The sequence below is a fragment of the Bos grunniens genome, chromosome 7, assembly GCF_055505025.1.
Source record: "Bos grunniens cultivar Pamir isolate PY7600 chromosome 7, Bosgru_T2T1.0, whole genome shotgun sequence".
NCBI lineage: Eukaryota > Metazoa > Chordata > Mammalia > Artiodactyla > Bovidae > Bos > Bos grunniens.
This window is the reverse complement of record NC_141171.1, coordinates 17,956,139-17,980,074: the sequence shown is the minus strand read 5'-3', so window position 1 is coordinate 17,980,074 and position 23,936 is coordinate 17,956,139. Positions and strand designations below refer to the sequence as shown.

Genomic DNA, 23,936 nt, shown 5'->3' with positions numbered 1-23,936 from the left:
ATCTCACGTGTCTCCTGCATTGGCAGGTGGATTCTTTACAACTGCATCACCAGGGAAGCCCCCTGTTTATCTTCATGGGGAATTAATAGCTGACAACAATATCTAATTAATACTATGTATAATGAGCAAGTTTTAGTTAAGAAGTTCTCCTTAGCTTTGAAATTTTAACTGAATTTTGGTTGAACCTCAAGAAATGTTAACTATAAATGTATAATAACTGCTCCTCTACTTGGACTTCCCTGGTGGCTCAGAGGATAAAGAATCTGCCTGCAATTCAGGAGACTTGGGTTCAATCCCTCGGTTGGGAAGATTCCCCTGGAGAAGGGAATGGCTACCCACTCCAGTATTCTTGCCTGGGCAGAGGAGCCTGGCGGCCTACAGTACATGGGATTACAAAGGGTCAGACACGACTTAGCAACTAACACTTTCACTTTCCCCTCCAAATTGTCACATTTTGAACGTACCTCTTGCCTCAGTGAAAATTACTGAATGTCTCCCCTTATTATTAAAGCTCAAAGACATTTATGCCAATGGCATATGGTAAGCAGATTTGAAAACTTTTAGTTTACACAAGATTTCAATTCAAGGTGACAGATAAAACATAAACTTGATTTAAAGTGTTCGATTAAAAACCAAAAACACAGATTGTATTTTAGGGTAATTTAAAGAGAGAGAGACCTAGGGGACTTCCCTGGAGTTCCAGGGGCTAAGAATCCACCTTCCAATTCAGGGGACACTGGTTTGATCCCTGGTCAGGGAACTAGATCTCACATGCTGCAACAGAGACCCCATGCAGCCAAAACAATAAAAAAAGCTAATCCAAAAAAAGGTCTCATTCTATAAAGATTTATCGTTTCCAAATCACAGTGAAGAAATCTTGAGTGAGACATCCCTGGTGGTTCAGTGGCTAAGACTCTGTGCTCCCAATGCAGGGGGTACAGTCCCTGGTCAGGGAACTAGATCCCACATGCTGCGACTAAGATCCAGAACAGCCACATATGCAGAATAAAATAAATATTAAACACAATCGAGTAATTTACTAGTTTTGTTTTCTACTGTGCCTTAAATGTGCCTTAGTAAAAATTGATATCTGACACCACAGAATGACGTATGTAGAATGTAATATTGTAGTAAGAGGACTGAGGTTGATTTTTTAAAATGGTATTAAATTTTAAATTAAAAAAATTTTTTTTTCAAATTGAAATTTAGGTTTGTTACAGATGGTCTGTATTTCTCTGTACTTCTTACTTTTTTTTTTTTTTTAAGTTTAAACTTTTTATTTTCTATTGAGGTATATCCAATTAACAGTATCGTGATAGTTTCAGGTCAACAGTGAAGGGACTCAGCCATACATATCCATGTATCCATTCTCCCCCAAACTCCCCTCGCATCCAGTCAGCCACATAATATTGAGCAGAGTTCCCTGTTCTATACAGTAGGTTCTTGTTGGTTATCCATTTTAAATATAGCAGTGTCTACATGTCCATCTCAAACTCCCTAACTATCCCTTCCCCCATCTTTCTCCCCTGGCAACCGTGTTTGTTCTCTCAATCTGAGTCTCTTTCTGTTTTGTAAATAAATTCATGTGTGTATTTTCTTAACAATGTTGTATTAGTTTCTGCTCTGTGGTTGATTGTGACATATTTTAAACTCTGATTATTAAATAGTTACCTTCTATTTATTTATATAGAACATTGGTTCAGTTACAAACAGAGAGCACAGTAGTTGGAACTTTATCTCATTCGGTGTTCAAAGATAAAAGAGTTAACCATTCTTTTCATGATTCTCTGCAGGGAAGACTTTCTTTTTTTTTTCATATTTAAATGTGATGGCAACTAAATTCTGGTATATTTCCAAGCTACTATTTGAGGAAGATGCATAAGTCATCACAATATGACATACTGCAAAGGACTCTCCCTTTCACCAATCCTGGTACACGGCAAAATATGCCCACCAACCCAGTTTTATTTATTTCTAGGAGGCTGAGTCCCAAGGATCAGTTATAAGCACTGGAACATATGAGCAGCAACTTTACAGTCAACAGAATTTGAAAATTGAAAATGGCTGAGTTAGTTAGAGCAATGAAACCCCAGCCACATCCTCTCATTGCTTCTTAATGCTCTGTTTCTCTTGCATGGGCTTGTCGACTTAAAGGAAGACACACCACCTGGGAGCTTTCGCTTGAGTCTTACTGAGGACTATAGCTCAGGAAACAGCTACTCAGTTTGAGGATAAATGCTTTGTAGAGGTGGGAGAGGTGCCTGTTTATACATGATTTGTGGCTGGGGAGTACATACAGTCAAGCATACATCTTGATAAAAGATTTCTGCTAGTTGCAAAGAACAAGTGTCTCAAGTTAATGAATTTAAAGCTTTTCTGTGTATGGGAAGATACAGGAATCCGGAATCATTAAAATTTGTCCTAAGATACTAACTTGGTGGTTTCATAATAATGAAGATAAAGTGATATTAAACATTTTTAAACTGTCCTTTATGTAATAAACAGTTTTCATTTTAAGCATTGTTAAACTTTTCAGTTCATTTTTTACATTTTTTTTTTTACATCTTCACATCTTTACATACATTAAACATTCAGTCTAAATTCATATAGAGCCTCTTACTTTATTACTTTTTTAGTGGTTACTGTTGGCTTTCAACTTTGGGAGAAACGGAAAATTCTGGGACTATGAGATCATGATCTTTTTCCTTTCCTCTTTTTGTCCAAATTTAGTTGTTAAGACGTAGGAGTGAAGGGGGAGGGGATAGTAGAAGTTTTGGCTGATTTTTTTGTTAAGGTTGTTTTGAGCTGCATTATTATATGCCTAGGATAAATTTGTGGGCTTCCCTGGTGGCTCAGTGGTAAAGAAGCTTCCCGCCAATGCAGGAGATGAGGGTTTGATCCCTAGGTTGAGAAGATCCATTAGAGAAGGAAATGGCAACCCACTCCAGTATTCTTGCCTGGGAAGTCCCGTGGACAGAGCAGCCTGGTGGGCTACAGTCCATGGAGTCTCAAAGAACTGGACTCAACTTAGCAACTAAAAGAATTGGAGGGATTTGCTTGTCCAAAGCACAGGGTGCCTCCTCCTGTTTTCTGTTCTGAATTCCCATCAGAGTACATGGTTGGTCAGCAGCTGTGGTGGGTTGTGACTTCCTCCTTGTAGAAATAGGTGGTGAGCAAGCTCTTAATTTTTCTTTACTTATATACTTCTCTGCTGGAACACCTTTTCCTCCTTCCTTCCTTCCTTCCCTCCCTCCTTCCTTTCTTCTTCGTTTCCTTCTTTCTATCCTTCCTTCCTCCCTTCTTTTATTTTTTTTTTTCCCATTACACTTGAATTAAGAGTAACTCCATGGACATTTCTCATAATCCAGAAGCTCTCTTTTTAATTCCTAGATGATTTTATTTTCACTAAAACATACATTTGGAATACCTCATCATGGGATGCAGTTGATGGACAAAAAACAATTTTTTAGATAGTGTCCTGTATTACAGCTAGCTGTGTTTTATCTGAGTGTAAATCACTGGACTTCATAGTGATTCCCCTTCCTCCCTTCAGGTCCAAAGTCATGGACTACTAAAGCTGGAGGTGATCTGGTCTAGTCCTTTTATTTAGAAGAAGCTGAGACCAAGATCTTCCCTGGTGGTGCAGTGGCTTATACTCTGCTCTCCCAATGCAGGAGGCACAGGTTTGATCCTTGGTCAGGGAACTAAACCCTACATGCAGCAACTAAGACAGGCACAGCCAAATAAATAAAAATAAATATTAAAAAAAAGAATTTGAAGAAGAATAGATTATGTATATGGATGACTATATCACTTTGCTGTACATTAGAAATCAACACAGCACTGTAAATCAACTGTACTCTGATATAAAATTTAAAAAAAAACAATAGAGACCAGAGAGAGAGATTTTCATCAGAGTACAATTATTTTTATGTTTTCCAGCAGTGAACATGATAAAATGAAACAATGACAGAACAGGCTAACAAATAGTCTAAGGGTCCACTTTTCAGTTTATCTCCCTCCCTAATTTCTCTGCCTCCTTTCATCTCCTTTGCTGTGTTGAAAAGCTCAGAAGATGAGGAAAAAGAGGAAAGAAAGGGAGAAACAAAAACTGGGGTTTTGATTTCTGAAAAAACTGAAAATTGTATATGGCAGATAATTTTCAGAAACCACACTTGGGAAACATCAGGTTTATAACATACTGCCGTCTTCCAGCACCTTTATGTTTCTTTTTATTTCTTTTTAATTTTATTTTTACATGCTCTGTGAATTTTACTTTTTTATTTTTACAAAATGTCATTGGAGTATAGTTGATTTACAATGTTCTGTTTCCTATTTTTTTTAATGTATTATTATTATTATTTTTGCTACACCATGTAGCATGTGGGATCTTAGTTCCACCAACCAGGGATCAAACCTGTGACCCCTGCGTTATGAAGCACTGAATCTTAACCAAGGGACCACCAGGCAAGTCCCTGTCCCCTCTTTTATTTTTGTGACAGCTTTTTTGAGATATAACTCACATATCATACCAGAACATTTATCCATTTAAATTATATAATTGCAATGTCTTTTTAGTACATTCACAGAATTATGCATCTAACACCCTAATCAATTTTAGAACACATTCATTCTCCTCCCAAAGAACGTTGTATCCATCATCAGTTAGTCTCCAGTCCTCCCTCCCTAGGAAACCACTGTGGTGGTTACTTTCATGTGTTAACTTGACTGGATCACAATGTGCCTGGATATTTGGCCAAACACTATTGTGGATGTGTCTGCAAAGGTCTTCCCACCAGGGAAAATCCTGGTCTCAGCTTCTTCTAAATAAAAGGACTAGACCAGATGACCTCCAGCTTTAGTAGTCCATGACTTTGGACCTTGTTGACATTTGAATCAGTAAACTGAGTAAAGCAGATTGCCCTCCCTAATGTATGTGGACCTGATCTAATCAGTTGAAGCCCCAAATAGGAAAAAAAAAACCCCCACTGAGTAAGAGGAAAATCCTCCTGTCTGACAGTCTTTGAGTTGGGATATTGGCCTTTTCCACTGCCTTTATTTTTATTTCTTGCCTCTATATTCAGACTGAAACAAATATTGGTTTCAGTCTGAATATATTCATATTCTTCTATCTTCATATTCAAAGTGAAACTTCAAATCCTCCGATTAGCTAGAATCTGTGGACCTTTGAACTGAATGATATCATCAACTTTCTTGGGTTTCCAGCTTGCCAACTGGAGATGTTGGGACTTGTTCAGCTTCATGGTGGTGTAAACCAAGTTCTGATACTAAATCTCTTTCTATATATTTTTATGCATCCTACTGATTCTGTTTTGGGGAAGGCAATGGCACCCCACTCCAATACTCTTGCCTGGAAAATCCCATGGACGGAGGAACCTGGTAGGCTGCAGTCCATGGGGTCGCTAAGAGTTGGACACGACTGAGCAACTTCACTTTCACTTTTCACTTTCATGAATTGGAGAAGGAAATGGCAACCCACTCCAGTGTTCTTGCCTGGAGAATCCCAGGGACGGCGGAGCCTGGTGGGCTGCCATCTATGGGGTCGCACAGAGTCGGACACGACTGAAGCGACTTAGCAGCAGCATTGATTCTGTTTGGAGTACTCTGGGTAATATAACTACTAATCCACTTTTGCTTACTCCTTGGAAGAAAAGTTATGACCAACCTAGCCAGCTTATTAAAAAACAGAGACATTACTTTACTAACAAAGGTCCATCTTGTCAAGGCTATGGTTTTTCCAGTAGTCATGTGTGGATGTGAGAGTTGGACTATAAAGAAAGCTGAGCACTGAAGAATTGATGCTTTTGAACTGTGGTGTTGTAGAAGACTCTTCAGAGTCCCTTGGACTGCAAGCAGATCCAAAGAGACCATCCTAAAGGAGATCAGTCCTGAGTGTTCATTGGAAGGACTGGTGTTGAAACTGAAACTCCAATACTTTGGCCACCAGATGCGAAGAGCTGATTCATTTGAAAAGACCCTGATGCTGGGAAAGATTGAGGGCAGGAGGAGAAGAGGACGACAGAGGATGAGATGGTTGAATGGCATCACCGACTCAATGGAGATGAGTTTGAGTAGACTCTGGGAGTTGGTGATGGACAGGGAGGCCTGGCGTCTCGTGGTCTATGGGGTCGCAAAGAGCTGGACACGACTGAGCGACTGAACTGAACTGAGCTGAACTGAATCCACTTTCTGTCTCTATGGATTTGTCTACTGGGAACATTTCACATAAACGGAATCATAGAACTTCCCTAGTAGTTCAGTGGTTAAGAATCTGCCTTCCAATGCAGGGGACTTGTGTTTAATCCCTGGTTGGGGAACTAAGATCCCACATGATGTGGGGCAACTAAAACTGCCCATTGTAACTACTGAGCCCACATGCCACAGCTAGGGAGAAGCATGTGCACTACAATGAAAGATTCTGTGTACTGGTTACTTTTATGTGTTAACTTGGCTGGACCAACTAAAACCCAATGTCTCCAAATAAAAAAACAAAACTGAAATCATGTATCTGATTTTGTATCTGATTTCTTTCTCTTAGCATCATATTTTCAAGATGCATGAATGTTGTAACATGGGTCAGTACTTCACCTCTTTCACTGCCAAATGATCTTCCATCCTATTGGTGTATCAAATTTTAGTATCTGTTGACAGACATTTGGGTCGTCTCAGTTTGGGGCTATTGTTAATAATATTGAGATGGACATTTGTGTCCAAGTGTTTGTGTGGACAACAAATCTCTTGGGTATATACCTGGGAGTGAAATTGCTGGGTCACGTGGTAACTCTATGTGTAACTTTTGAGGCACTGTGCTTCCCACAGGTAGTACACCATTTTATTTATTTTAATATTTATTAAAAAAAATTTATGTATCTGGCTGTGCTGGGTCTTAGTTGCAACACATGGTATCTTTAGTTGCAACACATGGTATCTTTAGTTGCAGCATATGGGGTCTAGTTCCCTGACCAGGGTTTGAACTCAGGCCCCCAGCATTGGGAGTCTTAGCCACTGGACCAGGGAAGTCCTGCTACAACTGTTTTAAAATCACACCAGCAATATATGAGAGTTCTTGTATTAGTCGGGGATGTTCCAGAGAAACAGAACCAGTAAGAGATGCATGGGTTTCCCGGGTGGCTCAGTGGATAAAGAACCTGCCTGCCAAAGCAGGAGACACAGGAGACTTGGGTTCGACCCCCGGATTGGGAAGATCCCCTGGAGGAGGGCGTGGCAACCCACTCCAATATTCTTGCCTAGAGAATCCCATGGACAGAGGAGCCTGGTGGGCTACAGTCCATGCTGTTGCAAAGAGTCAGACATGACTGTAGTGACTGAGCATGCACGCAAGAGATGCATATTTGTAGAGATTTATTGCAAAGAATTGGCTCATGGGAATTTGCCCCATGACCTGACATCTTCAAGCTGGAGTTCTAGGAGAGATGTGGGTATAATTTCAGTCCAAATCCAAAGGCCTGAGAACTAGGGGAGATATTGGTGTCAGTTCTAGCTGAAGGGCAGGACTCAGGCAGGAAGGCAGGAAGAGGAGGCATCTTCTCCTTTTCCCTTTCTCTGCCTGTGTTCTATTCAGGCCAACACATTGGATAATGCCCCACCTCCCCACACTGGGGAGGGCAGAGCTGCTTACTCAGTCTGCTGATTCAAAGGCTGATTTCCTCCAGAAACACCCAGCAGTATTGCCTAACCAGACATCAGGACATCTGTGATCCAGTCAAGTTGACATATAAAGTTAACCACCACTGTTCTGAGCTGTCTCCATCCTTGACAGTGATTTTTTTTGGCTACACCCTGCGGCACGCGGGATCTTAGTTCCTCCGTCAGGTATCAAACCCATGCCCCTGGCAATGAAAGTGCAGAATCTTAACCACTGGACCACCAGGGAAGTCCCATTGACACTATTTTTAATTGTCTGTTTTTTCTGAATATAGCCATCCTAGAGGGAAGGTGATGCTATTTTATGATGGTCTTTATTTGCATTTCCTTGATGACTAATGATGTTGAGCCTTCCTTCCTTTGGTCTTTCCTTTTGCAAGCATTTCTCCTTTCTTCTCTATCATTATTACACTCACTCCCATGCTATACCATAGACACTAATGCCTGAAGTAAACAAGGCCAGCTTGGTCTGGATGGAGAGTTAGCAACTTTTTCCGTGTATGGCTGTTTAACTGTAAACAGCCCTATGAAGGAAAGTATGCGTGCGTGCTAAGTTGCTTTAGTCGTGTCCAACTCTGCACGACACTATGGACTGTAGACCACCAGTCTCCTCTGTCCTTGGGATTCTCCAGGGAAGAGTGCTGGAGTGGGTTGCTGTGCCCTCCTCCAGGAGATCTTCCCAACCCAGGGATCAAATCCAAATCTCTTGCATTGGCATGTGGGTTCTTTACCACTGAGCCACCTAGGAAGCCCATGAAGAAAAGTACCAGTAGTTAAATAGATGCAAGAGGAGAGAATTTTTTATCTAGTCCTGAGACTGGGGACTATGTAGAATGTTCCTTGTAAAACTGTAAATCCAATGGTGGTCCCCCTCCCCCACTCTAACATCTTCAATGGCTCCTTCTTGCCTGGGCAATAAATTCTCAGTTCTTAGCCTCTTATTGGAGCTTGGCATAACCTAGTTCTAGCCTCATTTTCTACTTCATTATTACTACAGCTTTTTTTTTTTTTTTGCCACAGGGCATGTGAGATCTTAGTTTTCCTACCACAGATGGAACCTATGCTTCTTACAGTGGAAGTGCCAAGCTTTAACCAGTGGACAGACAGAAAGTCCTCATTTTCTACTTTATAACACACCCACGAGCATTTCTCATTTCTGCCATGGTGGGGCTCATAATCCTGATAATAGTCCTTTGCGTTCAAGTGGGGTGGCACAATTCATTTCTGGAAGTAGATGATGGTCCTTTTGTTAATATCTCTCAATGGGTTCTAGTATGTAATTTTGGCATGCTTGTTGAGAAATGTGAAGCTCCCTGTGCATTGATAAAGACAGAACTCAGGTGTGAGAGAAAGGAGTGAGATCTATAAAGAGGGAGAGAGGGAGAGAGGCATTGACCATGGCAAAGAGAAGGGAACAGGTGAGTTCCTTGTGCCTGCTGTGAAAAATGACCATCAGTGCTGTGCCTTAACACAACACAAGGAACTTCCCTGGCGGTCTGGTGGTTCAGACTTTGCCTTCCAATGCAGGGGGAGAGGGTTCAATCCCTTGTTGGGGAACTAAGGTCCCACCTGCCTTGGAGCCAAAGAGAAAACACAAAACAGAAAACAGAAGTAATACTGTAACAAATTCAATAAAGACTTTGAAAATGGTCTACATAAAAAGAAAAAAAGTCTTTAAAACAAAACACAAAACACAGTTTATAGAGTAAGTCCCCTACATCGAACCTTCAGGTTGTTAAAGGTCAAAGATGGGAATGCGCATGTGCAGGTCACATCATGTAAATTCGTTTGCGTGTCACGTCTTCGGCGTGTCACGTGTTCGTCTCGTCACGTGTGTGCACCGTCTCCAAGTGGTGGTGCTTTGTGTACCTGACTGTATAGCACTGAACAGAGTACAGTGGTTCAGTATGTTTATTTCAAGCCCAGGATGTCCGGAAGGAAGTGTAAGAGCAGCGGTGATGAAGCTGTTACTATAGCTTCTTAGCGGCTGGTACCTCTAAGAAGCACCGATTGTTGTACTGTACTACTGTCCTTTTTAAGATGAAAACACTTAATTTTACTGTACAGTAAGATTAACAAATGTTTTCTTTATTTTTGGGGTTTGTGTTTTATGTGTTATTTGTGTGAAAATTATTATAATAATCCTATTGCTGTACAGAACTATAGAGCTGATTGGTTTAGTCGGGTATCAAGGCTAACTTTGGCTTATGAACAACAAACACGCTCTCAGAATGGAACTGGTTTGTATGTAGGGGGCTTACTGTATTCTTATAGTCCTGAAGGTCAGAGTCTGAAATGGGTCTCGTTGAGCTAAAATCAACGTGTGTGCCTTCCAGAGATTCCAGGGTGAGAATATGTTTCACTGATTTTTGCAGCTTCAAGAAACCACCACATTCGTTGGCTCATGGCCCCCTTCCTCCATCTTCAAAGCCAGCAGCACAGCATCTCCTATCTCTCTGTGACTACAACCTCTGCTTCTATCATCACATCTCTTTCTCTGACCCTCTTGCCTTTCTCTTATAAGAACTTATGGTGACACTGGGCATGTTGCTGAAACTTGGCCTCTGTTCACCTGTGCTGAATAGAAATGTGGAGACAGAGTTTTGGGTGAAGTAGAAAAGAGTAGCAAAGAAGGTAGTGGCACCCCACTCCAGTACTCTTGCCTGGAAAATCCCATGGACGGAGGAGCCTGGAAGGCTGCAGTCCATGGGGTCGCTGAGGGTCAGACAGGACTGAGCAACTTCACTTTCAGTTTTCACTTTCATGCATTAGAGAAGGAAACGGCAACCCACTCCAGTGTTCTTGCCTGGAGAATCCCAGGGACGGGGGAGCCTGGTGGGCTGCTGTCTATGGGGTCGCACAGAGTCAGACACGACTGAAGTGACTTAGCAGCAGCAGAAAAGAGTAGTTTTTATTGCTTTGCCTGGCTTCCCTGGTGGCTCACTGGTAAAGAATCTGCCTGCAATGTGGGAGACCTGGGTTCGATCCCTGGGATGGGAAGATCCCCTGGAGAAGGAAAAGGCTACCCACTCCAACATTCTGGCCTGGAGAACTCCATGGACTGTAAAGTCCATGGGGTTGCAGAGTCAGACAGGACTGAGAGACTTTCACTTCCACTTTGCTTTATTATTGCTTTGCCAGGCAAAGGGGGCCACAGGGGGCTAATGCCCTCAAGACCATGTGACCCACCCTGGAGGGGTAGTGAGGAGTTTTATGGTGTTCAGGAAGCATGGTGTGATCAGCTCGTGGACAATCCTCAGACTGGTTGGTGTCAAGGTGAAATTTGAACATCAATTTTCTGGTTTTAACCAGTCTAGGGTCTGTGTTCTTGTGGTCAGCAGCTTTCCTCTGCAGGGGGTCTGCTTCCTGTAAAACGAATTTAGGAAAGTGAGTCAGGCCTTTACATACATCTTTCAGGGAACTGAGAGTTCTGTGATTCTGCCACATGGCAGAATTTTAGTCGAAGTTGTTACCAGTTCCCTACTCCAACAGCTAGTCTTTGTTTCTTTATCTTCACATTTCCCAATCATTAACTCGTTTTAATTTTTTAAAATTATGACAGTATGATAACACATTTACAGTGTTAATGCATAAATGTGATACATAAATAGTATCCTAAACACGTGTTTATATATCTATTATGTTTGGTTTTTCCGACTTCAAGAAATGATAGACACATAAACACATAATAGATACATAAACACATAAATAGTGATAATACATATGACAGTATGATAACACTTGAAAAATACTGAACAAAGTTACATATAGTCCCACTATATATTGCAATTATTTTTAAGTAAATAAATTAAAGTTTTTAATATCAAGTTTCAATATCTCAAAAATTAATAGAATGAATAGACAGAAAATATCAAGTTTCAAACTCTCAAAAATTAATAGAATGAATAGACAGAAAAGTAGAAGGATATAGTAGACCCCAAAAGCACTATGATCCAATACAACACAGTTAAGATTTACACAATTTTCACACAATAGCAGGATACAAATTCTATTCAAGTTCCCATAGACTATAAACCAGGAGACACTGGAACATATCCAGGGACATAAAACAAGGTGCAAAATTTTTATAGTCTGAAGGTATTGAAATCATAGTCTGTACTCTTATCACTGTAGAATTATGTTAGAAATCAATATCAAAAGATATTTGAAAATAACCAGCATATTTTCAAGTGTAACATGACATTTACTAAGAGAGATCCTTTACTTAGCCTTTGAAAGCCTCAAGAAAGTTAAAACACTGAAAAACCATGGAGGGCCAATCACAAGGTCCTGAGTCAGCATTTTACTTCTAAAGGCAAGGACACAAGGGCTTGTACATGGTTTCAGGCACACACTTCCCCATCTCAGGGCTTAACTGTATCTGCAAATTCCCTTTTACCTTAAAAGGTAACATATTCACAGTTTCCAGGGATAACTTCTGGGTTACCCCCAGCTCAAATAGCGCCTTCTTTTTTTCTCTTTTTGTTTTGTGTCTTTCAAAGAATTCAGAGTACAATGGGATGGTGGGGGAGAAAGCAGCTGCCTAAAAAAATCTATTGAAATACCACAGGGCCAGTGGTTTATTCTGGAAGCAGAGAGAGTCAGCCTGAGCCATCAGGGAACCTCATGAAGTTGCAGGATGTCTAGAATGGTCTTGTGAGGGATGACTTTGATATTTGGTAGATCTGGGTTTCAACTCCAGCTTCACCTGAGTTATATGGTCTCAGAGAAATTGTATAAACTCTTTGAATCTCGGTGAAGTGTGCTAAACCGTATTGTCAGCATGTGACCAATTTGTCATTCCATAGAGGTGGACCTAAAATTGTGTCCTTGGCTGGGCTGCAATGTTCAGTTTGCCTTCTCGTGGAGCCCATCTCAGCATTTGACAATTTTCTACTTGCCATTTCACATACCTCAACCTACATAGGTTTTCTGTCACATTTGGATAAGACAAGGTTTTTAGAGTGGTCGACTGCTGTGGGTTTAATCATATCCCCCTCAAATTCACATGTTGATGTTCTAACCCCGAGGACCTCAGAATGTGAGGCTATTTGCACATAGTTTGTTGCAGATGTAGTTAAGATGAGATCATACTTTGGACTAAAGGATCCCTAATTCAATATGACTATTCTACAAAAAAGGGGAAATTTCGACATACACAGGAGACTGCTATGTAAAGATGAAAGCAGATATCAGAGTGGTGCATCTACCAGCCCAAGGACATCTAAGATTGTTTGCAAACCACCAGAAACTGGCAGAGGACTTGAGAACAGTCTTTCTCACTGCTCTCAAAAGGAACCAGCCTTACTGATAACCTTGATCTTATACTTCTGGCTTCCAGGATGGTGTGACAATCCATTTCTGTTTTTTAAGTCGTCTAGTTTGTTGTTCTTTGTTATATAGCCCTAGCCAACTTATATACCAGTGCATGTAAAGCTGTCTATACAAAGTAGCCATATTTTTAGTTGTTAGGAGATGGCTCCACTGAGATTTTTTTTGTAACTGCAATATAACCCACATGATACAAATGTCACCATTTTAAGTGCAGGGTTAGCTGGTGTTAAGTACATTCACTTTGTTGTACAACCATTTCCACCATCCATCTCCAGAACTATCTCATCTTCCCAAATAGAAACTGTGTCTCCATGAAACACTGACTCCCCATTCCCTGTCCCAGTCCCTGGCCCCCCCGCCATCTACTTTCTGTCCCTATGGATTTGACTCCTCCAGAGACCTCTTATGAGTGGAATGACACAGTATTTTGTTTTTCCAACTTTTACAACAAGTCTGTTTATCGAAAGGATCTGAAAATAGTGATAAGGTTTCCAACATTTAACAAATTTTCAAGATATTAACAATATGAAACATTAAGAATTTACTTCAAAAACTCAGAGTTTCCTAGGTAGTTCCCCATCATGCTTTAGAACTTGGTTTACAGCTGCTTGACACAGTACTTTGTGATTAGCTTATTTCATTAAGCATAGTGTCCTCAATGTCCATCCAGGTAGCATGTGCCAAATTTCTTTCCTTTTTCAGCTTGAATAATATTCCATTGTATGTATATATCACATTTTGTTCATTTGTTCACCAATCGATGGACATTCTGGTTGCTTCCACCTCTTGGCTATTGTGAATAAATAGTGCTGCTATGAACATGGCTCTAAAAATATCTCTTTGTGTTCCTGCTTTCAATTTGTTTCGGTCTGTACCCAGAAGTGGGATAGCTGTATCTTGTAGTAGTTCTACTTTTAATTTTTTTGAACTATACTGTTTTCCACAGTGGTTGTACCAATTCATATTTCCACCGATTATGCACAATGATTTCCTTTGCACCACATCAAATCACTAATAATTGTTATTTCTTGCCTTTTGGGGCTTCCCTTGTGGCTCAGCTGGTAAAGAATCTACCTGCAATGCAGGAGACCTGGGTTCAGTCCCTGGGTTGGGAGGATCCCCTGGAGAAGGGAAAGGCTACCCACTCCAGTATTCTTACCTAGAGAATCCCATGGACAGAGGAGCCTGGCAGATTGCATACAGTCCAGAGGGTCGCAGAGTCAGAGATGACTGAAGTGACTTAGCATAGCATAATAATTTGACTTACATACACCATGAAATGATTATTGAGTTTAGAGAACATCTATCATCTTGTAGAGATACAAATTTTCAAAAATAGAAAAAATTTTCTTTGGTATGAGAACTCAGTATTCATTCTTCTAACAACTATCATATATAATGTACAGCAGTGTTAATTATATTTATTATGTTATACTATTATATCCTTAGTGTTTACTTATCTCATAACTGGAAGTTTGTACCTTTTGACTGCTTTCATCCAATTCTTGCTCTCCCCTACCCCCAATCTCTAGCAGTCACAAATCTGATCTTTTTTTCTGTGAGTTTGTTTGTTTTTGAAGTATAATTGACCTGTGACACTATGTCAGTTCCTGGTACATGACATAGTGAGTTGGTATTTCTATACATTTCAAAGTGATCACCACTATAAACTAGTTATGATAGGTCACTATACAAAGGTATTACACAGTTACTGACTATATTCTCCACACTGAATTTCATACCCATGACTCATTTATTTTGCAACCGAAAGTTTGTACCTCTTGATCTCTCTGATCAAATTTCTTTCCTTCTCCCACTCCACTCTCCTCTGGCAACCATTTGTTTGTTCTCTGTACCTATAACTCTGTTTCTGTTCTATTTATGCATTTATTTTTTTTTTTTTAAGATTCCACACAGTGGAATCACTGTGAAATCACAGTGAAATCACACAGTTTTTGCCTTTCTCTATCTGACTTATTTCACTTACCATAATACCCTCTAGGTCTATCCAAGCTATCTCAAATGGCAAGATTTCATTCTTTTTTAATGGCCGAGTAATATTCCATTGTAGGCTTCCCTGGTGGCACAGTGGTAAGGAACCCAACTGCCAGTGCAGGAGACGTGGGTTTGATCCCAGGGTCAGGAAGATCCCCTGGAGAAGGAAAAGGCAACCTACTTCAGTATTCTTGCTTGGAAGATCGCATGGATAGAGGAGCCTGGAGGGCTACAGTCCATAGGTCACACAAAAAAGTAAGACATGACTTAGCTAAACTAAACAATGATATTCCATCATCTATCTGTCTATCTCAACTTCTTTATCCATTTGTCTATTGTTGGCCACTTAGGTTGTTTCTATATCTTGGCTATTATAAATAGTGCTGCAATGAACACAGGGGTGCATGTATCTTTTCTCATTAGTGTTTTTAAATTTTTGGATAAATAGCCAGGAGAGGAACTGCTGGGTCATATGGTAGTTCTATTTTTAACTTTTTGAGGAGTCTCCATACTGCTTTCCATAGCAATTGCACCAATTTACCTCCCCACCAACGGTGTACTAGGGTTCTACTTAACTACTTCACTGCCAACACTTGTCATTTGTTGCCTTTTTAATAACAGCCATCTGATAGGTGTGATCATCATGGTTTCGATTTGCGTTTTCCTAACGATTAGTGATGTTGAGCACCTTTTCATATACTTGTTGGCCATTTGTGAGTCTCTTTTTGTAAAAAAGTCTATTTGGTCCATCTGCTCATTTTTAAAAGTTGGATTTTTTTTTTTTTTTGGCTATTGAGTTGTATGAATTCATTATACATTTGTGTACCAATCCATTGTCAGATATATGGCTTTCAAATATTTCCTCCCATTCCCTAGGTTGTCTTTTCCTTTGGTTGATGGTTTCCTTTGCTGTGCAGAAGTACTTTAATTTGATATAGTCCAACTTGTTTTTTTTTTTGCTTTTGTTGCTGTTTCTTTTGGTGTCAAATCCAAAAAAAATCATTTCCAAGACAAGTATTAAGGAATTTACCACTATGTTGATATCTTTAATCCTTTTTGAGTTTATTTTTATGTATGGTGTAAGGTAAGGATTCAGTTTCATTCTTCTCCATGTGGTTGTCTGGTTTTCCCAGTACTGTTTATTGAAGTGGCTGGCTTTACCCATGGTATATTCTTGGCTCATTTTTCATAAATTAATTTATCAACTATGCATATACTTATTTCTGGTTTCTCTCTTCTGTTCCACTGATCTGTGTGTCTATTTTTATGCCAGTACTATTATGCTGTTTTGATTACTATAACTTTGTGATATAGTTTGAAATCAGGAGCTATGGTGCTTGCAGCTTTGTTCTTCTTTCTTAAGTTTGCTTTGGCTCTTTGGGGTCTTTTGTGGCTCCATGCAATTTGAGGACTGCTTTTCCTGTGAAAAGTGCCTTTGAAATTTTGATAGGGGTTGCATTGAACCTATAGTTTGCTCTGAGTAATATAGACATTTTGAACATAATAATTCTTCCAATCCATGATCATGGAATATCTTTCCATTTATTTGTGTCCTCTTCAATTTCATCACTGTCTTATAGTTTTCAGTAAATTTACCTTTCATCTCCTTGATTAAATTTTCTGTGCAATTATAAATGGGATTGTTTCCTTAATTTCTCTGATAGTTCACTGTTAATGCATAGAGACAAAACTGACTTTTGTATATTGATTTTGTACTCTGCAACTTTACTAAATTTGTTTGCTAATTTTAACATTTTTTTTGTGTGGAGTATTTAGGGTTTTCTATATATAAAATTATATAATCTACAAATAGAGGCAATTTTTCTTCTTCCTTCCTCATTTGGATGTCTTTTACTTCTTTTTCTGCCTAATTACTCTGGCTAGGACCTTCAGTACTTTGTTGAATAAAAGTGGTGAGAGTGTGGGTGTCCTTGTCTTGTTCCTGATCTTACAGGAAGAGCTTTCAGGTTTTCATCATTGAATAAGATGTAAGCTGTGGACTTATCATACTGCTAAGTCACTTCAGTCGTGTCCAACTCTGTGCAATCCCATAGATGGCAGCCCACCAGGCTCCTCCATCCCTGGGATTCTCCAGGCAAGAACACTGGAGTGGGTTGCCATTTCCTTCTCCAATGCATGAAAGTGAAAAGTGAAAGTGAAGTCGCTCAGTCGTGTCCGACTCTTCGAGACACCATGGACTACAGCCTACCAGGATCCTCTGCCCATGGGATTTTCCAGGCAAGAGTACTGGAGTGGGGTTCCATTGCCTTCTCCGAGGACTTATCATATATGGCCTTTATTATCTTGAGGTAAGTTCCCTCTACTGATCTGTTGAGTGTTTTATCATGAATGAATGTTGAGTTTTGGGAAATGATTTTCCTGCATCTGCTGAGATGGTTTTTAATCTTTCATTCTGTTAATGCGGTGTATTACATTGATTATTTGCACACGTTGAACCATCCTTGCTTCCCTAGAATAAATCCCACTGGATCATGTGTATGACCCTTCAAATGTACTGTTGAATTTGGTTTGTTAATATTTTGCTGAGGATTTTGGTATCTATACTTGTCAGGTATATTGGTCTATAACTTTCTTTTCCTGTAGTGTCTTTGGCTTTGGTATCAGGATAATGTTAGCCTTATTATTATCTTCTTTTATCACAAAAGTACCTAAGAATACATAAGAATACCTTTTGAAAGTATTTACCTCCTGTTTATGCTCATTTCTGCACTATCAGGAGATTCTATTCTCAGTCCCTCTTCCATTCTCTTCTTAACTTATGAGTCACTGCTAACTCTTTTCCTCGTTAAGTTCTTCTCATGTACTTACCACAGGCTAGAGAAATGACAACTTGTGGTGTTTGGAGAGTCATATTCTTCTCCATTTTGTTTTGCTACAAGATGTTGAATATAGTTACGTGAATGTACACTTTAAGAGGGCTAATTTTATGTTATGTGAATTTCACCTCAATTTTAAAAAAAGAGTGTCTACGCATGCTTTTACAGAAAAGAAAATATAAATGACTTAAGTGACACTGAAGTATGGAGGGCAGTCAGGCTTCCCTTTTACTAGAAATAAGACAAAGAAAAAGCTTTCTTTCATATCCCATGGAGCAGCCACGCTCACACACAGTAGACTAAAAATCTAAATTGACTCAACACCTATGGAGGCCAATTTGTTAATAAATATCAAAATTATAAACACACCGTCTTGGACCCAGCCATTCCACTTCTAGAAATTTATCCTAAAGATACAAGTGTGAAGTGACCTACATGTTGTATGAGGGGGAAAAAAAAGTATCATACTTGGAAAGGAAGAGCTTTTAGAAAAATATTTTAATATTAATTAAAAAAAAAAAGCTCCCAAGCCCCCAAATCAATATAGAAATATCAATTATATTCCTATGCTTTAACAATGCACTCTCAAGACAGTCTAGGGGTTAAAACTCTGCCCTTCAAATGCAAGGGGTGTGAATTCCATATTTGGCTGGGGAACTAAGATCTCACATGCTATAAAGTGGGGGCTAAAAAAAAAAAACAAAGAGAAGGAAAAGGAAAGGTAGAAAGAGAAAAAGAAACTAAGCAAAAGAAAAAAGAAAGAAAAGTAAGCAAGGAAAGAAAGAAACAAAGATAAAGAAAAAGAAAGAAAAGGAAAGAGAAAGAAAAAGAGAGCAAGAAAAGAAAGAAAGAGAAAAAAAAGTGTATTTAAAAACCTGGGCTAGGAAGTGCCAGGGTCAAGGGTGCACCCACTGAATCCCAAAAAAAGTCTCATCAGCGTTTCTGGAAGGCAACAGAGGCAGAGTAAGGTTGGTGCAGAGAATGTCCCCGCGAGCCAGGAAGGTGAGGCGCTGGGAGGCGACCCAGCAGCCTCCGCGGTGGAAGCTGAGGCGTAGCAGGCTGATGCTGTGCGCGGCAGGGGAGCAGATGGCTACCGTCAGCGTAGCTCTCTGGGGCTCGGCGGTCCACGTGGAGGAGGAGCAGTTGGCTAATGTCACCTGGATGTGCAGCCTATAAATGCCATCACGTTGGATCTGCAGCTGCCCGTTGTCGTCCAGCTTTGGCCCATGCAAGAAGGAGCGTCCCAGGGCGGGGCTCCCCTGCCAGGGCAGCCTGGGGTCCTGCCGCGACCCTGGGAGGGTTGTGAGGGAGGGGTGGAAGGATGGAGATATAGGGAAACTGAGTGCTATAGAGGGAATGCCCCAAACTCGAATGTTGAAGCCTAACCTCCAAGGGGATGGTATTAGAAGGTGGGGTGTTCAGAAGTGTTTAGAGCAAGAAGATGGAGACCTTGTAAAAGAGACCCCATATCCACTGATGGATGAATGGATGAAGAAGATGTAATATATACATACACACATATACACACACATACATCTATACAAGGTGGTGGTGGCCTAGTCGCTAAGTCGTGTCCTACTCTTTGCAACCCCACAGGCTGTAGCCAGGCAGGCTCCTCTGTCCATGGGATTTCCCAGGCAAGAATACTGGAGTGGGTTACCATTTCCTTCTCCAGGGTATCATCCTGATCCAGGGATTGAACCCGTGTCTCCTGCATTGACAGGTGGTGGTTTCCTTCATTTCAGGCAGATTCTTTACTGACTGAGCCACCAGGGAAGCCCATATCCATCCATACGTGTGTACATATACACAGTATGCCTGTGTGTGCTCAGCCACTTCAGTCATGTCTGACTCTTTGCGACACCGTGGACTGTAGCCCACCAGGCTCCTCTGTCCATGAGATTCTCCAGGCAAGAACACTGGGATGGTAGCCATGCCCTTTCCAGGGGATCTTCTCAGTCCAGGGATTGAGACTTCAACCTGAGTCTTCTGCTTCTCCTGCAGTGCAGGCAGGTTCTTTACCCACTGAGCCACCTGGGGAGCCCCATACCTATGTGTATACATATACATATGTATGTATTATGGGGCTTCCCTGGTAGCTCAGCTGGTAAAGAATCCACCTGCAATGCAGGAGATCCCGGTTCAATTCCTGGGTTGGGAAGATCCCCTGGAAAAGGGATAGGCTACCCACTCCAATATTCTTGGGCTTCCCTGGTAGCTCAGAAGGTAAAGAATCCATCAATCTGGGAGACTTGGGTTCAATCCCTGGGTTGGGAAGACCCACTGGAGAAAGGAACTGGCTACCCACTCCAGTATTCTTGCCAGGAGAATTCCATGGGCAGAGGAGACTTGGGGGCTACAGTCCATGGGGTCACAAAGAGTCAGACACAACTGAGCAACTAAGCACAGCACAGCATGTATGTATTTTATGTCTGTGTGTGTGTATATATAAATGTATATTACACATATACCTAAAATGGATATAGATGTGATATATATATTACTGTGTATTATACATGTGATATTATAAACACACATCTATATCTATCTAAAGTGAAAGTGAAAGTTGCCTAGTCCGACTCTTTGCGATCCCACGGACTATACAGCCCATGGAATTCTCCAGGCCAGAATACTGAAATGGGTAGCCTTTCCCTTCTCCAGGGGATCTTCCCAACCCAGGGATTGAACCCAGGTCTCCAGAATTGCAGGTGGATTCTTTACCAGCTGAGCCACAAGGGAAGCCCATCTATCTATCTAATTCAGCCACAAAAAGAAAGAAATTCTGCCAGTTGTGACAACATGCGTAGACCTAGAGGTCATTATGCTAAAGTGAAATAAGTCAGACAGAGAAAGACAAATACTGTCTGACTTCCTTTATGTGCAACCTAAAACAAATCCCAAACACATGGCTACAGATACAAAGAACAGATCAGTGGCTGCCAGAGGCGGGGAGTGGGTGGGTAAAATAGGTGAAGGTGGTCGGACGCAAAAACTTATGAAAAAGTTATAAACTAAGTACTGGCGATGTAATGTAGAGCGTACTAACTAGAGTTAAGTATACTGTGTTGTATATTTGGAAGCGGCTCATGCTGGGAAAGATTGGGGGCAGGAGGAGAAGGGGACGACAGAGGATGAGATGGTTGGATGGCATCACCGACACAATGGACGTGGGTTTGGGTGGACTCCGGGAGTTGGTGATGGACAGGGAGGCCTGGCTTGCTGCTGTTCATGGGGTTGCAAAGAGTCAGACACGACTGAGCAACTGAACGGAACTGAAGAGCGTAGGTCTTACAAGTTTCATGACAAGAAAAAAAGAATTGTAACTGTGTGTGGTGATGGGTGTTAGCAAGACATTGTGGTGATCAGTTTGTAATATATACAAATATAGACCTATGTTGTATGCCTGAAATGGATGCAATGTTATATGTCAACTCTGTCTCAATTTAGAAAGATAGGGAGAGAGAGCAAGAGGTAGAAAGAGCAAGAGCCCAGAGAGTTCTCTTTCCTCTCCTCCCCTTTCCGCCATATAAAAATACAGCAGAAAGATGACCGGTTGTTTATGAACCAGGAAGAGGGCATTCACCAGACAGCCAGACCTGCTGGTGCCTTGACCTTGGATTTCACAGCCCCCGGCACCATGAGAGAGAGATACCTTGTTTATGTCAGCCTTTCTGTTCTTCTGTCATAGCAGCCCGATCAGAAAGCCCCCAGAGAAAGATGAGTAGGGTTTCCATTTGTTACAAAATGGAATGAACACAACCAAACCCCTGGGGATGAGTGTGGGAGAGACCCAAAGAGGAAGAGGGTTAGAGAGGGGCTGGGAGGGGACTGCCAAAAGGCACCCTCCCTCACATTCCTTTACGTCCTTGCTCTAAAGCCCTCTTCGCTGGGGCACCCTCCCTGGTGACCACATTTTCAAGGGCACGCCCAACCCTGACATGCCCGATCCTCCTCCCGTACTTAATATTCCCCAAAAAGTACCAGGTGCGTGTTTCACTCTACTTGGCATGCTACGTATTTAACTTGTTCATTTATTTATTTTCTGATCCCTTTGGTAGCAGGGAAGCCCCGACAGGGCAGGGATTTCTGTTATGTTGGCAATACGGGCACCCAGAATGGAGCCTGCCTCATGGTAGCTGCCGAATTAACATTTGTGACATGAACGAAGGCATGTTAGTCGTGGCTATTGGCTTAGTTGAGTCGGTTTGAGCTCTCCCATGGGAGAAAATAAAATGCTCAGAAAGGAAGCAGGCACCCAGAAACAGACTGCTGTATCGCCCGGTCTTTCTTTCTTTTTCTCATCCCTTCTCATTTTCTCTTTCTCTCTCTCTCCCCCACCCGCCTTCTTTTCTCTTTCTCCCACACACACGCATATCCCGGGTTACCTGTATGATTCAGCTGGAGCTCTGCTAAGTCCCACTGGAAGAAAAGAAAACAGAGCTAAGCACCTAAGCGTCAGGGGTCTGGAGTGATCCCTCGAGTCAAGAGCACTTTTTTCTCAGTGCATCCTTCTTATCCACCCCTCATTCCATGGGGCTGACTTGGAGCCTTTGTGAAGAGCTCATAAAGAGGAAGTAGATTCGAACCAGCCCTGAGCACAAAGAGAAGACCTTCAGAAGAACTTAGTTTACAGGATGTAACCCAGGTCGCCTCGCACATCTGCCTTTCTTGCCTGCAAAACCTAATGTAACCTCCAAAGTCGGCACCTGTGGTGGGTGTCCAGGGCTCCCCCCATCCTTGGAGGTCCCAGAACTGCCCTTCCCCAACTCCGTGAAGCCCCCAGCAGCCTCTGAGTCAGCCTGCTGGGGGAACCCCAAAGACGAGTCATTTTCCAGGCCCATGTGAAATGTATCTTTCTCAGATGCACCCTCCAGCCTGGGATCTCCACCCGGGGTTTACCTCCCGGGCAGAGCTGACTATCCTGAGCTGGAGACCCCTGGCAGGCAGACTTGCCCCTGCTTGTTACCCCCTGCTCTCGTCTCTCTCTCTCTCTGTTCCTTTCTACCGCATGTTTCTTCCTGGCGGATTTTCTTGCTGTTGCTACCACTCTGGGGGGGCCTGTGGGACCTTAACTCCCTAACCAGGGGTCGAACCTACACAACCGGGATTGGAAGCACGCAGTCTTAACCCCTGGACCACCAGGGAAGTCCCCCTGGCAGATTTATATCCGTCTCATTCTGATTTTTGTTTTCTTTTCTTTTTTTGGTCATAGGTCTGTTAGTCTGTTCTCTTGCTCAACACCCCTTTGCTTTTTTTCCCCACTTGTTGCCCCTCGCCCCCCACCCCAGGGTCCAGTCCCCACCCAGAGGTTCCCAGGTAGCATACTCCTGTCTCTCCCCCTCTCTTTTATCCTATACCCTTTTAGACTCACCCTGGTTGAATCCAGCTGCTGCTGCTGGCTGAAGCACAGGTTGCAGACGAGGTAGCATGTGCCTGTGCTAAGAAGCACCAAGATAGTCACCCTCAGGATGGATGCCCAGGGCCAGCGGGGCACCTGGCAGCTTGCAGCCTCCTCTGGTGCCATCATGGTCCTCCACGAGCACTTCATCAGCTGTGTGGCAGCAGGGAGGGTGCGCAGAGGGCAGGCAGGAAGGGGGAAGGAAGCTTCAGCTTTCTCACAGCCACGGGGCCCTCTCAGCCTGTCTGAACCTGCCAGGGACCAACCATGCCCCTCCCTGGGGATGTCCGTCAAAGGGAGGGACCAGGCTTGTTCTACCATGGAGGGAAGTCCCCTCCAGCTGCTGTTGGTCCCCAGTCTGCAGAGTAAATGGACCAGGGTGCTCCTTGATTTTATTTATATGGCTCCCCACCCTCCCCAGGCTTCTGTGGTGGCTCAGATGGTAAAGAATCTGCTTGTAATGCAGGAGATCTGAGTTCGACCCCTGGGTCTGGAAGATCCCCTGAGTAAGGGAATGGCTACCCACTCCAGTATTCTTGCCTGGAGAATCCCATGGACAGAGGAGGCTGGGGGAGCTATAGTCCTTGGGGTTGTAAAAGAGTCGGACACGACTTAGCAACTAACACCACCCTCCCCACCTTTCTGGCACTCATTCGTTTATTCAACAAACCTTCACTGAACACCAC

At 42.0% G+C, this 23,936-nt stretch overlaps 1 protein-coding gene and 1 long non-coding RNA gene across 4 annotated transcripts in view; one reads left to right on the top strand and one right to left on the bottom strand.

The window, feature by feature from the left end:
* Positions 1-17,188: 17,188 nt before the first annotated feature.
* The window catches only part of LOC147368714 (uncharacterized), a 61,872-nt gene continuing 55,124 nt past the window's right edge, over positions 17,189-23,936 (top strand). For all 3 annotated transcript variants that reach the window (XR_015166764.1, XR_015166766.1, XR_015166765.1), the window contains exon 1: positions 17,189-17,324. This is a non-coding gene — a long non-coding RNA (uncharacterized LOC147368714). The remainder of the gene's footprint in view (positions 17,325-23,936) is intronic.
* Positions 18,334-23,675, bottom strand: CD70 (CD70 molecule). The gene is made up of 3 exons (XM_086409778.1): positions 23,224-23,675; positions 22,238-22,271; positions 18,334-19,143 (listed from the first exon to the last, which is right to left on the bottom strand). Exons 1-3 carry the CDS (start codon positions 23,569-23,571, stop codon positions 18,749-18,751), a joined length of 777 nt encoding a protein of 258 aa, XP_086265904.1. The 5' UTR covers positions 23,572-23,675; the 3' UTR covers positions 18,334-18,748.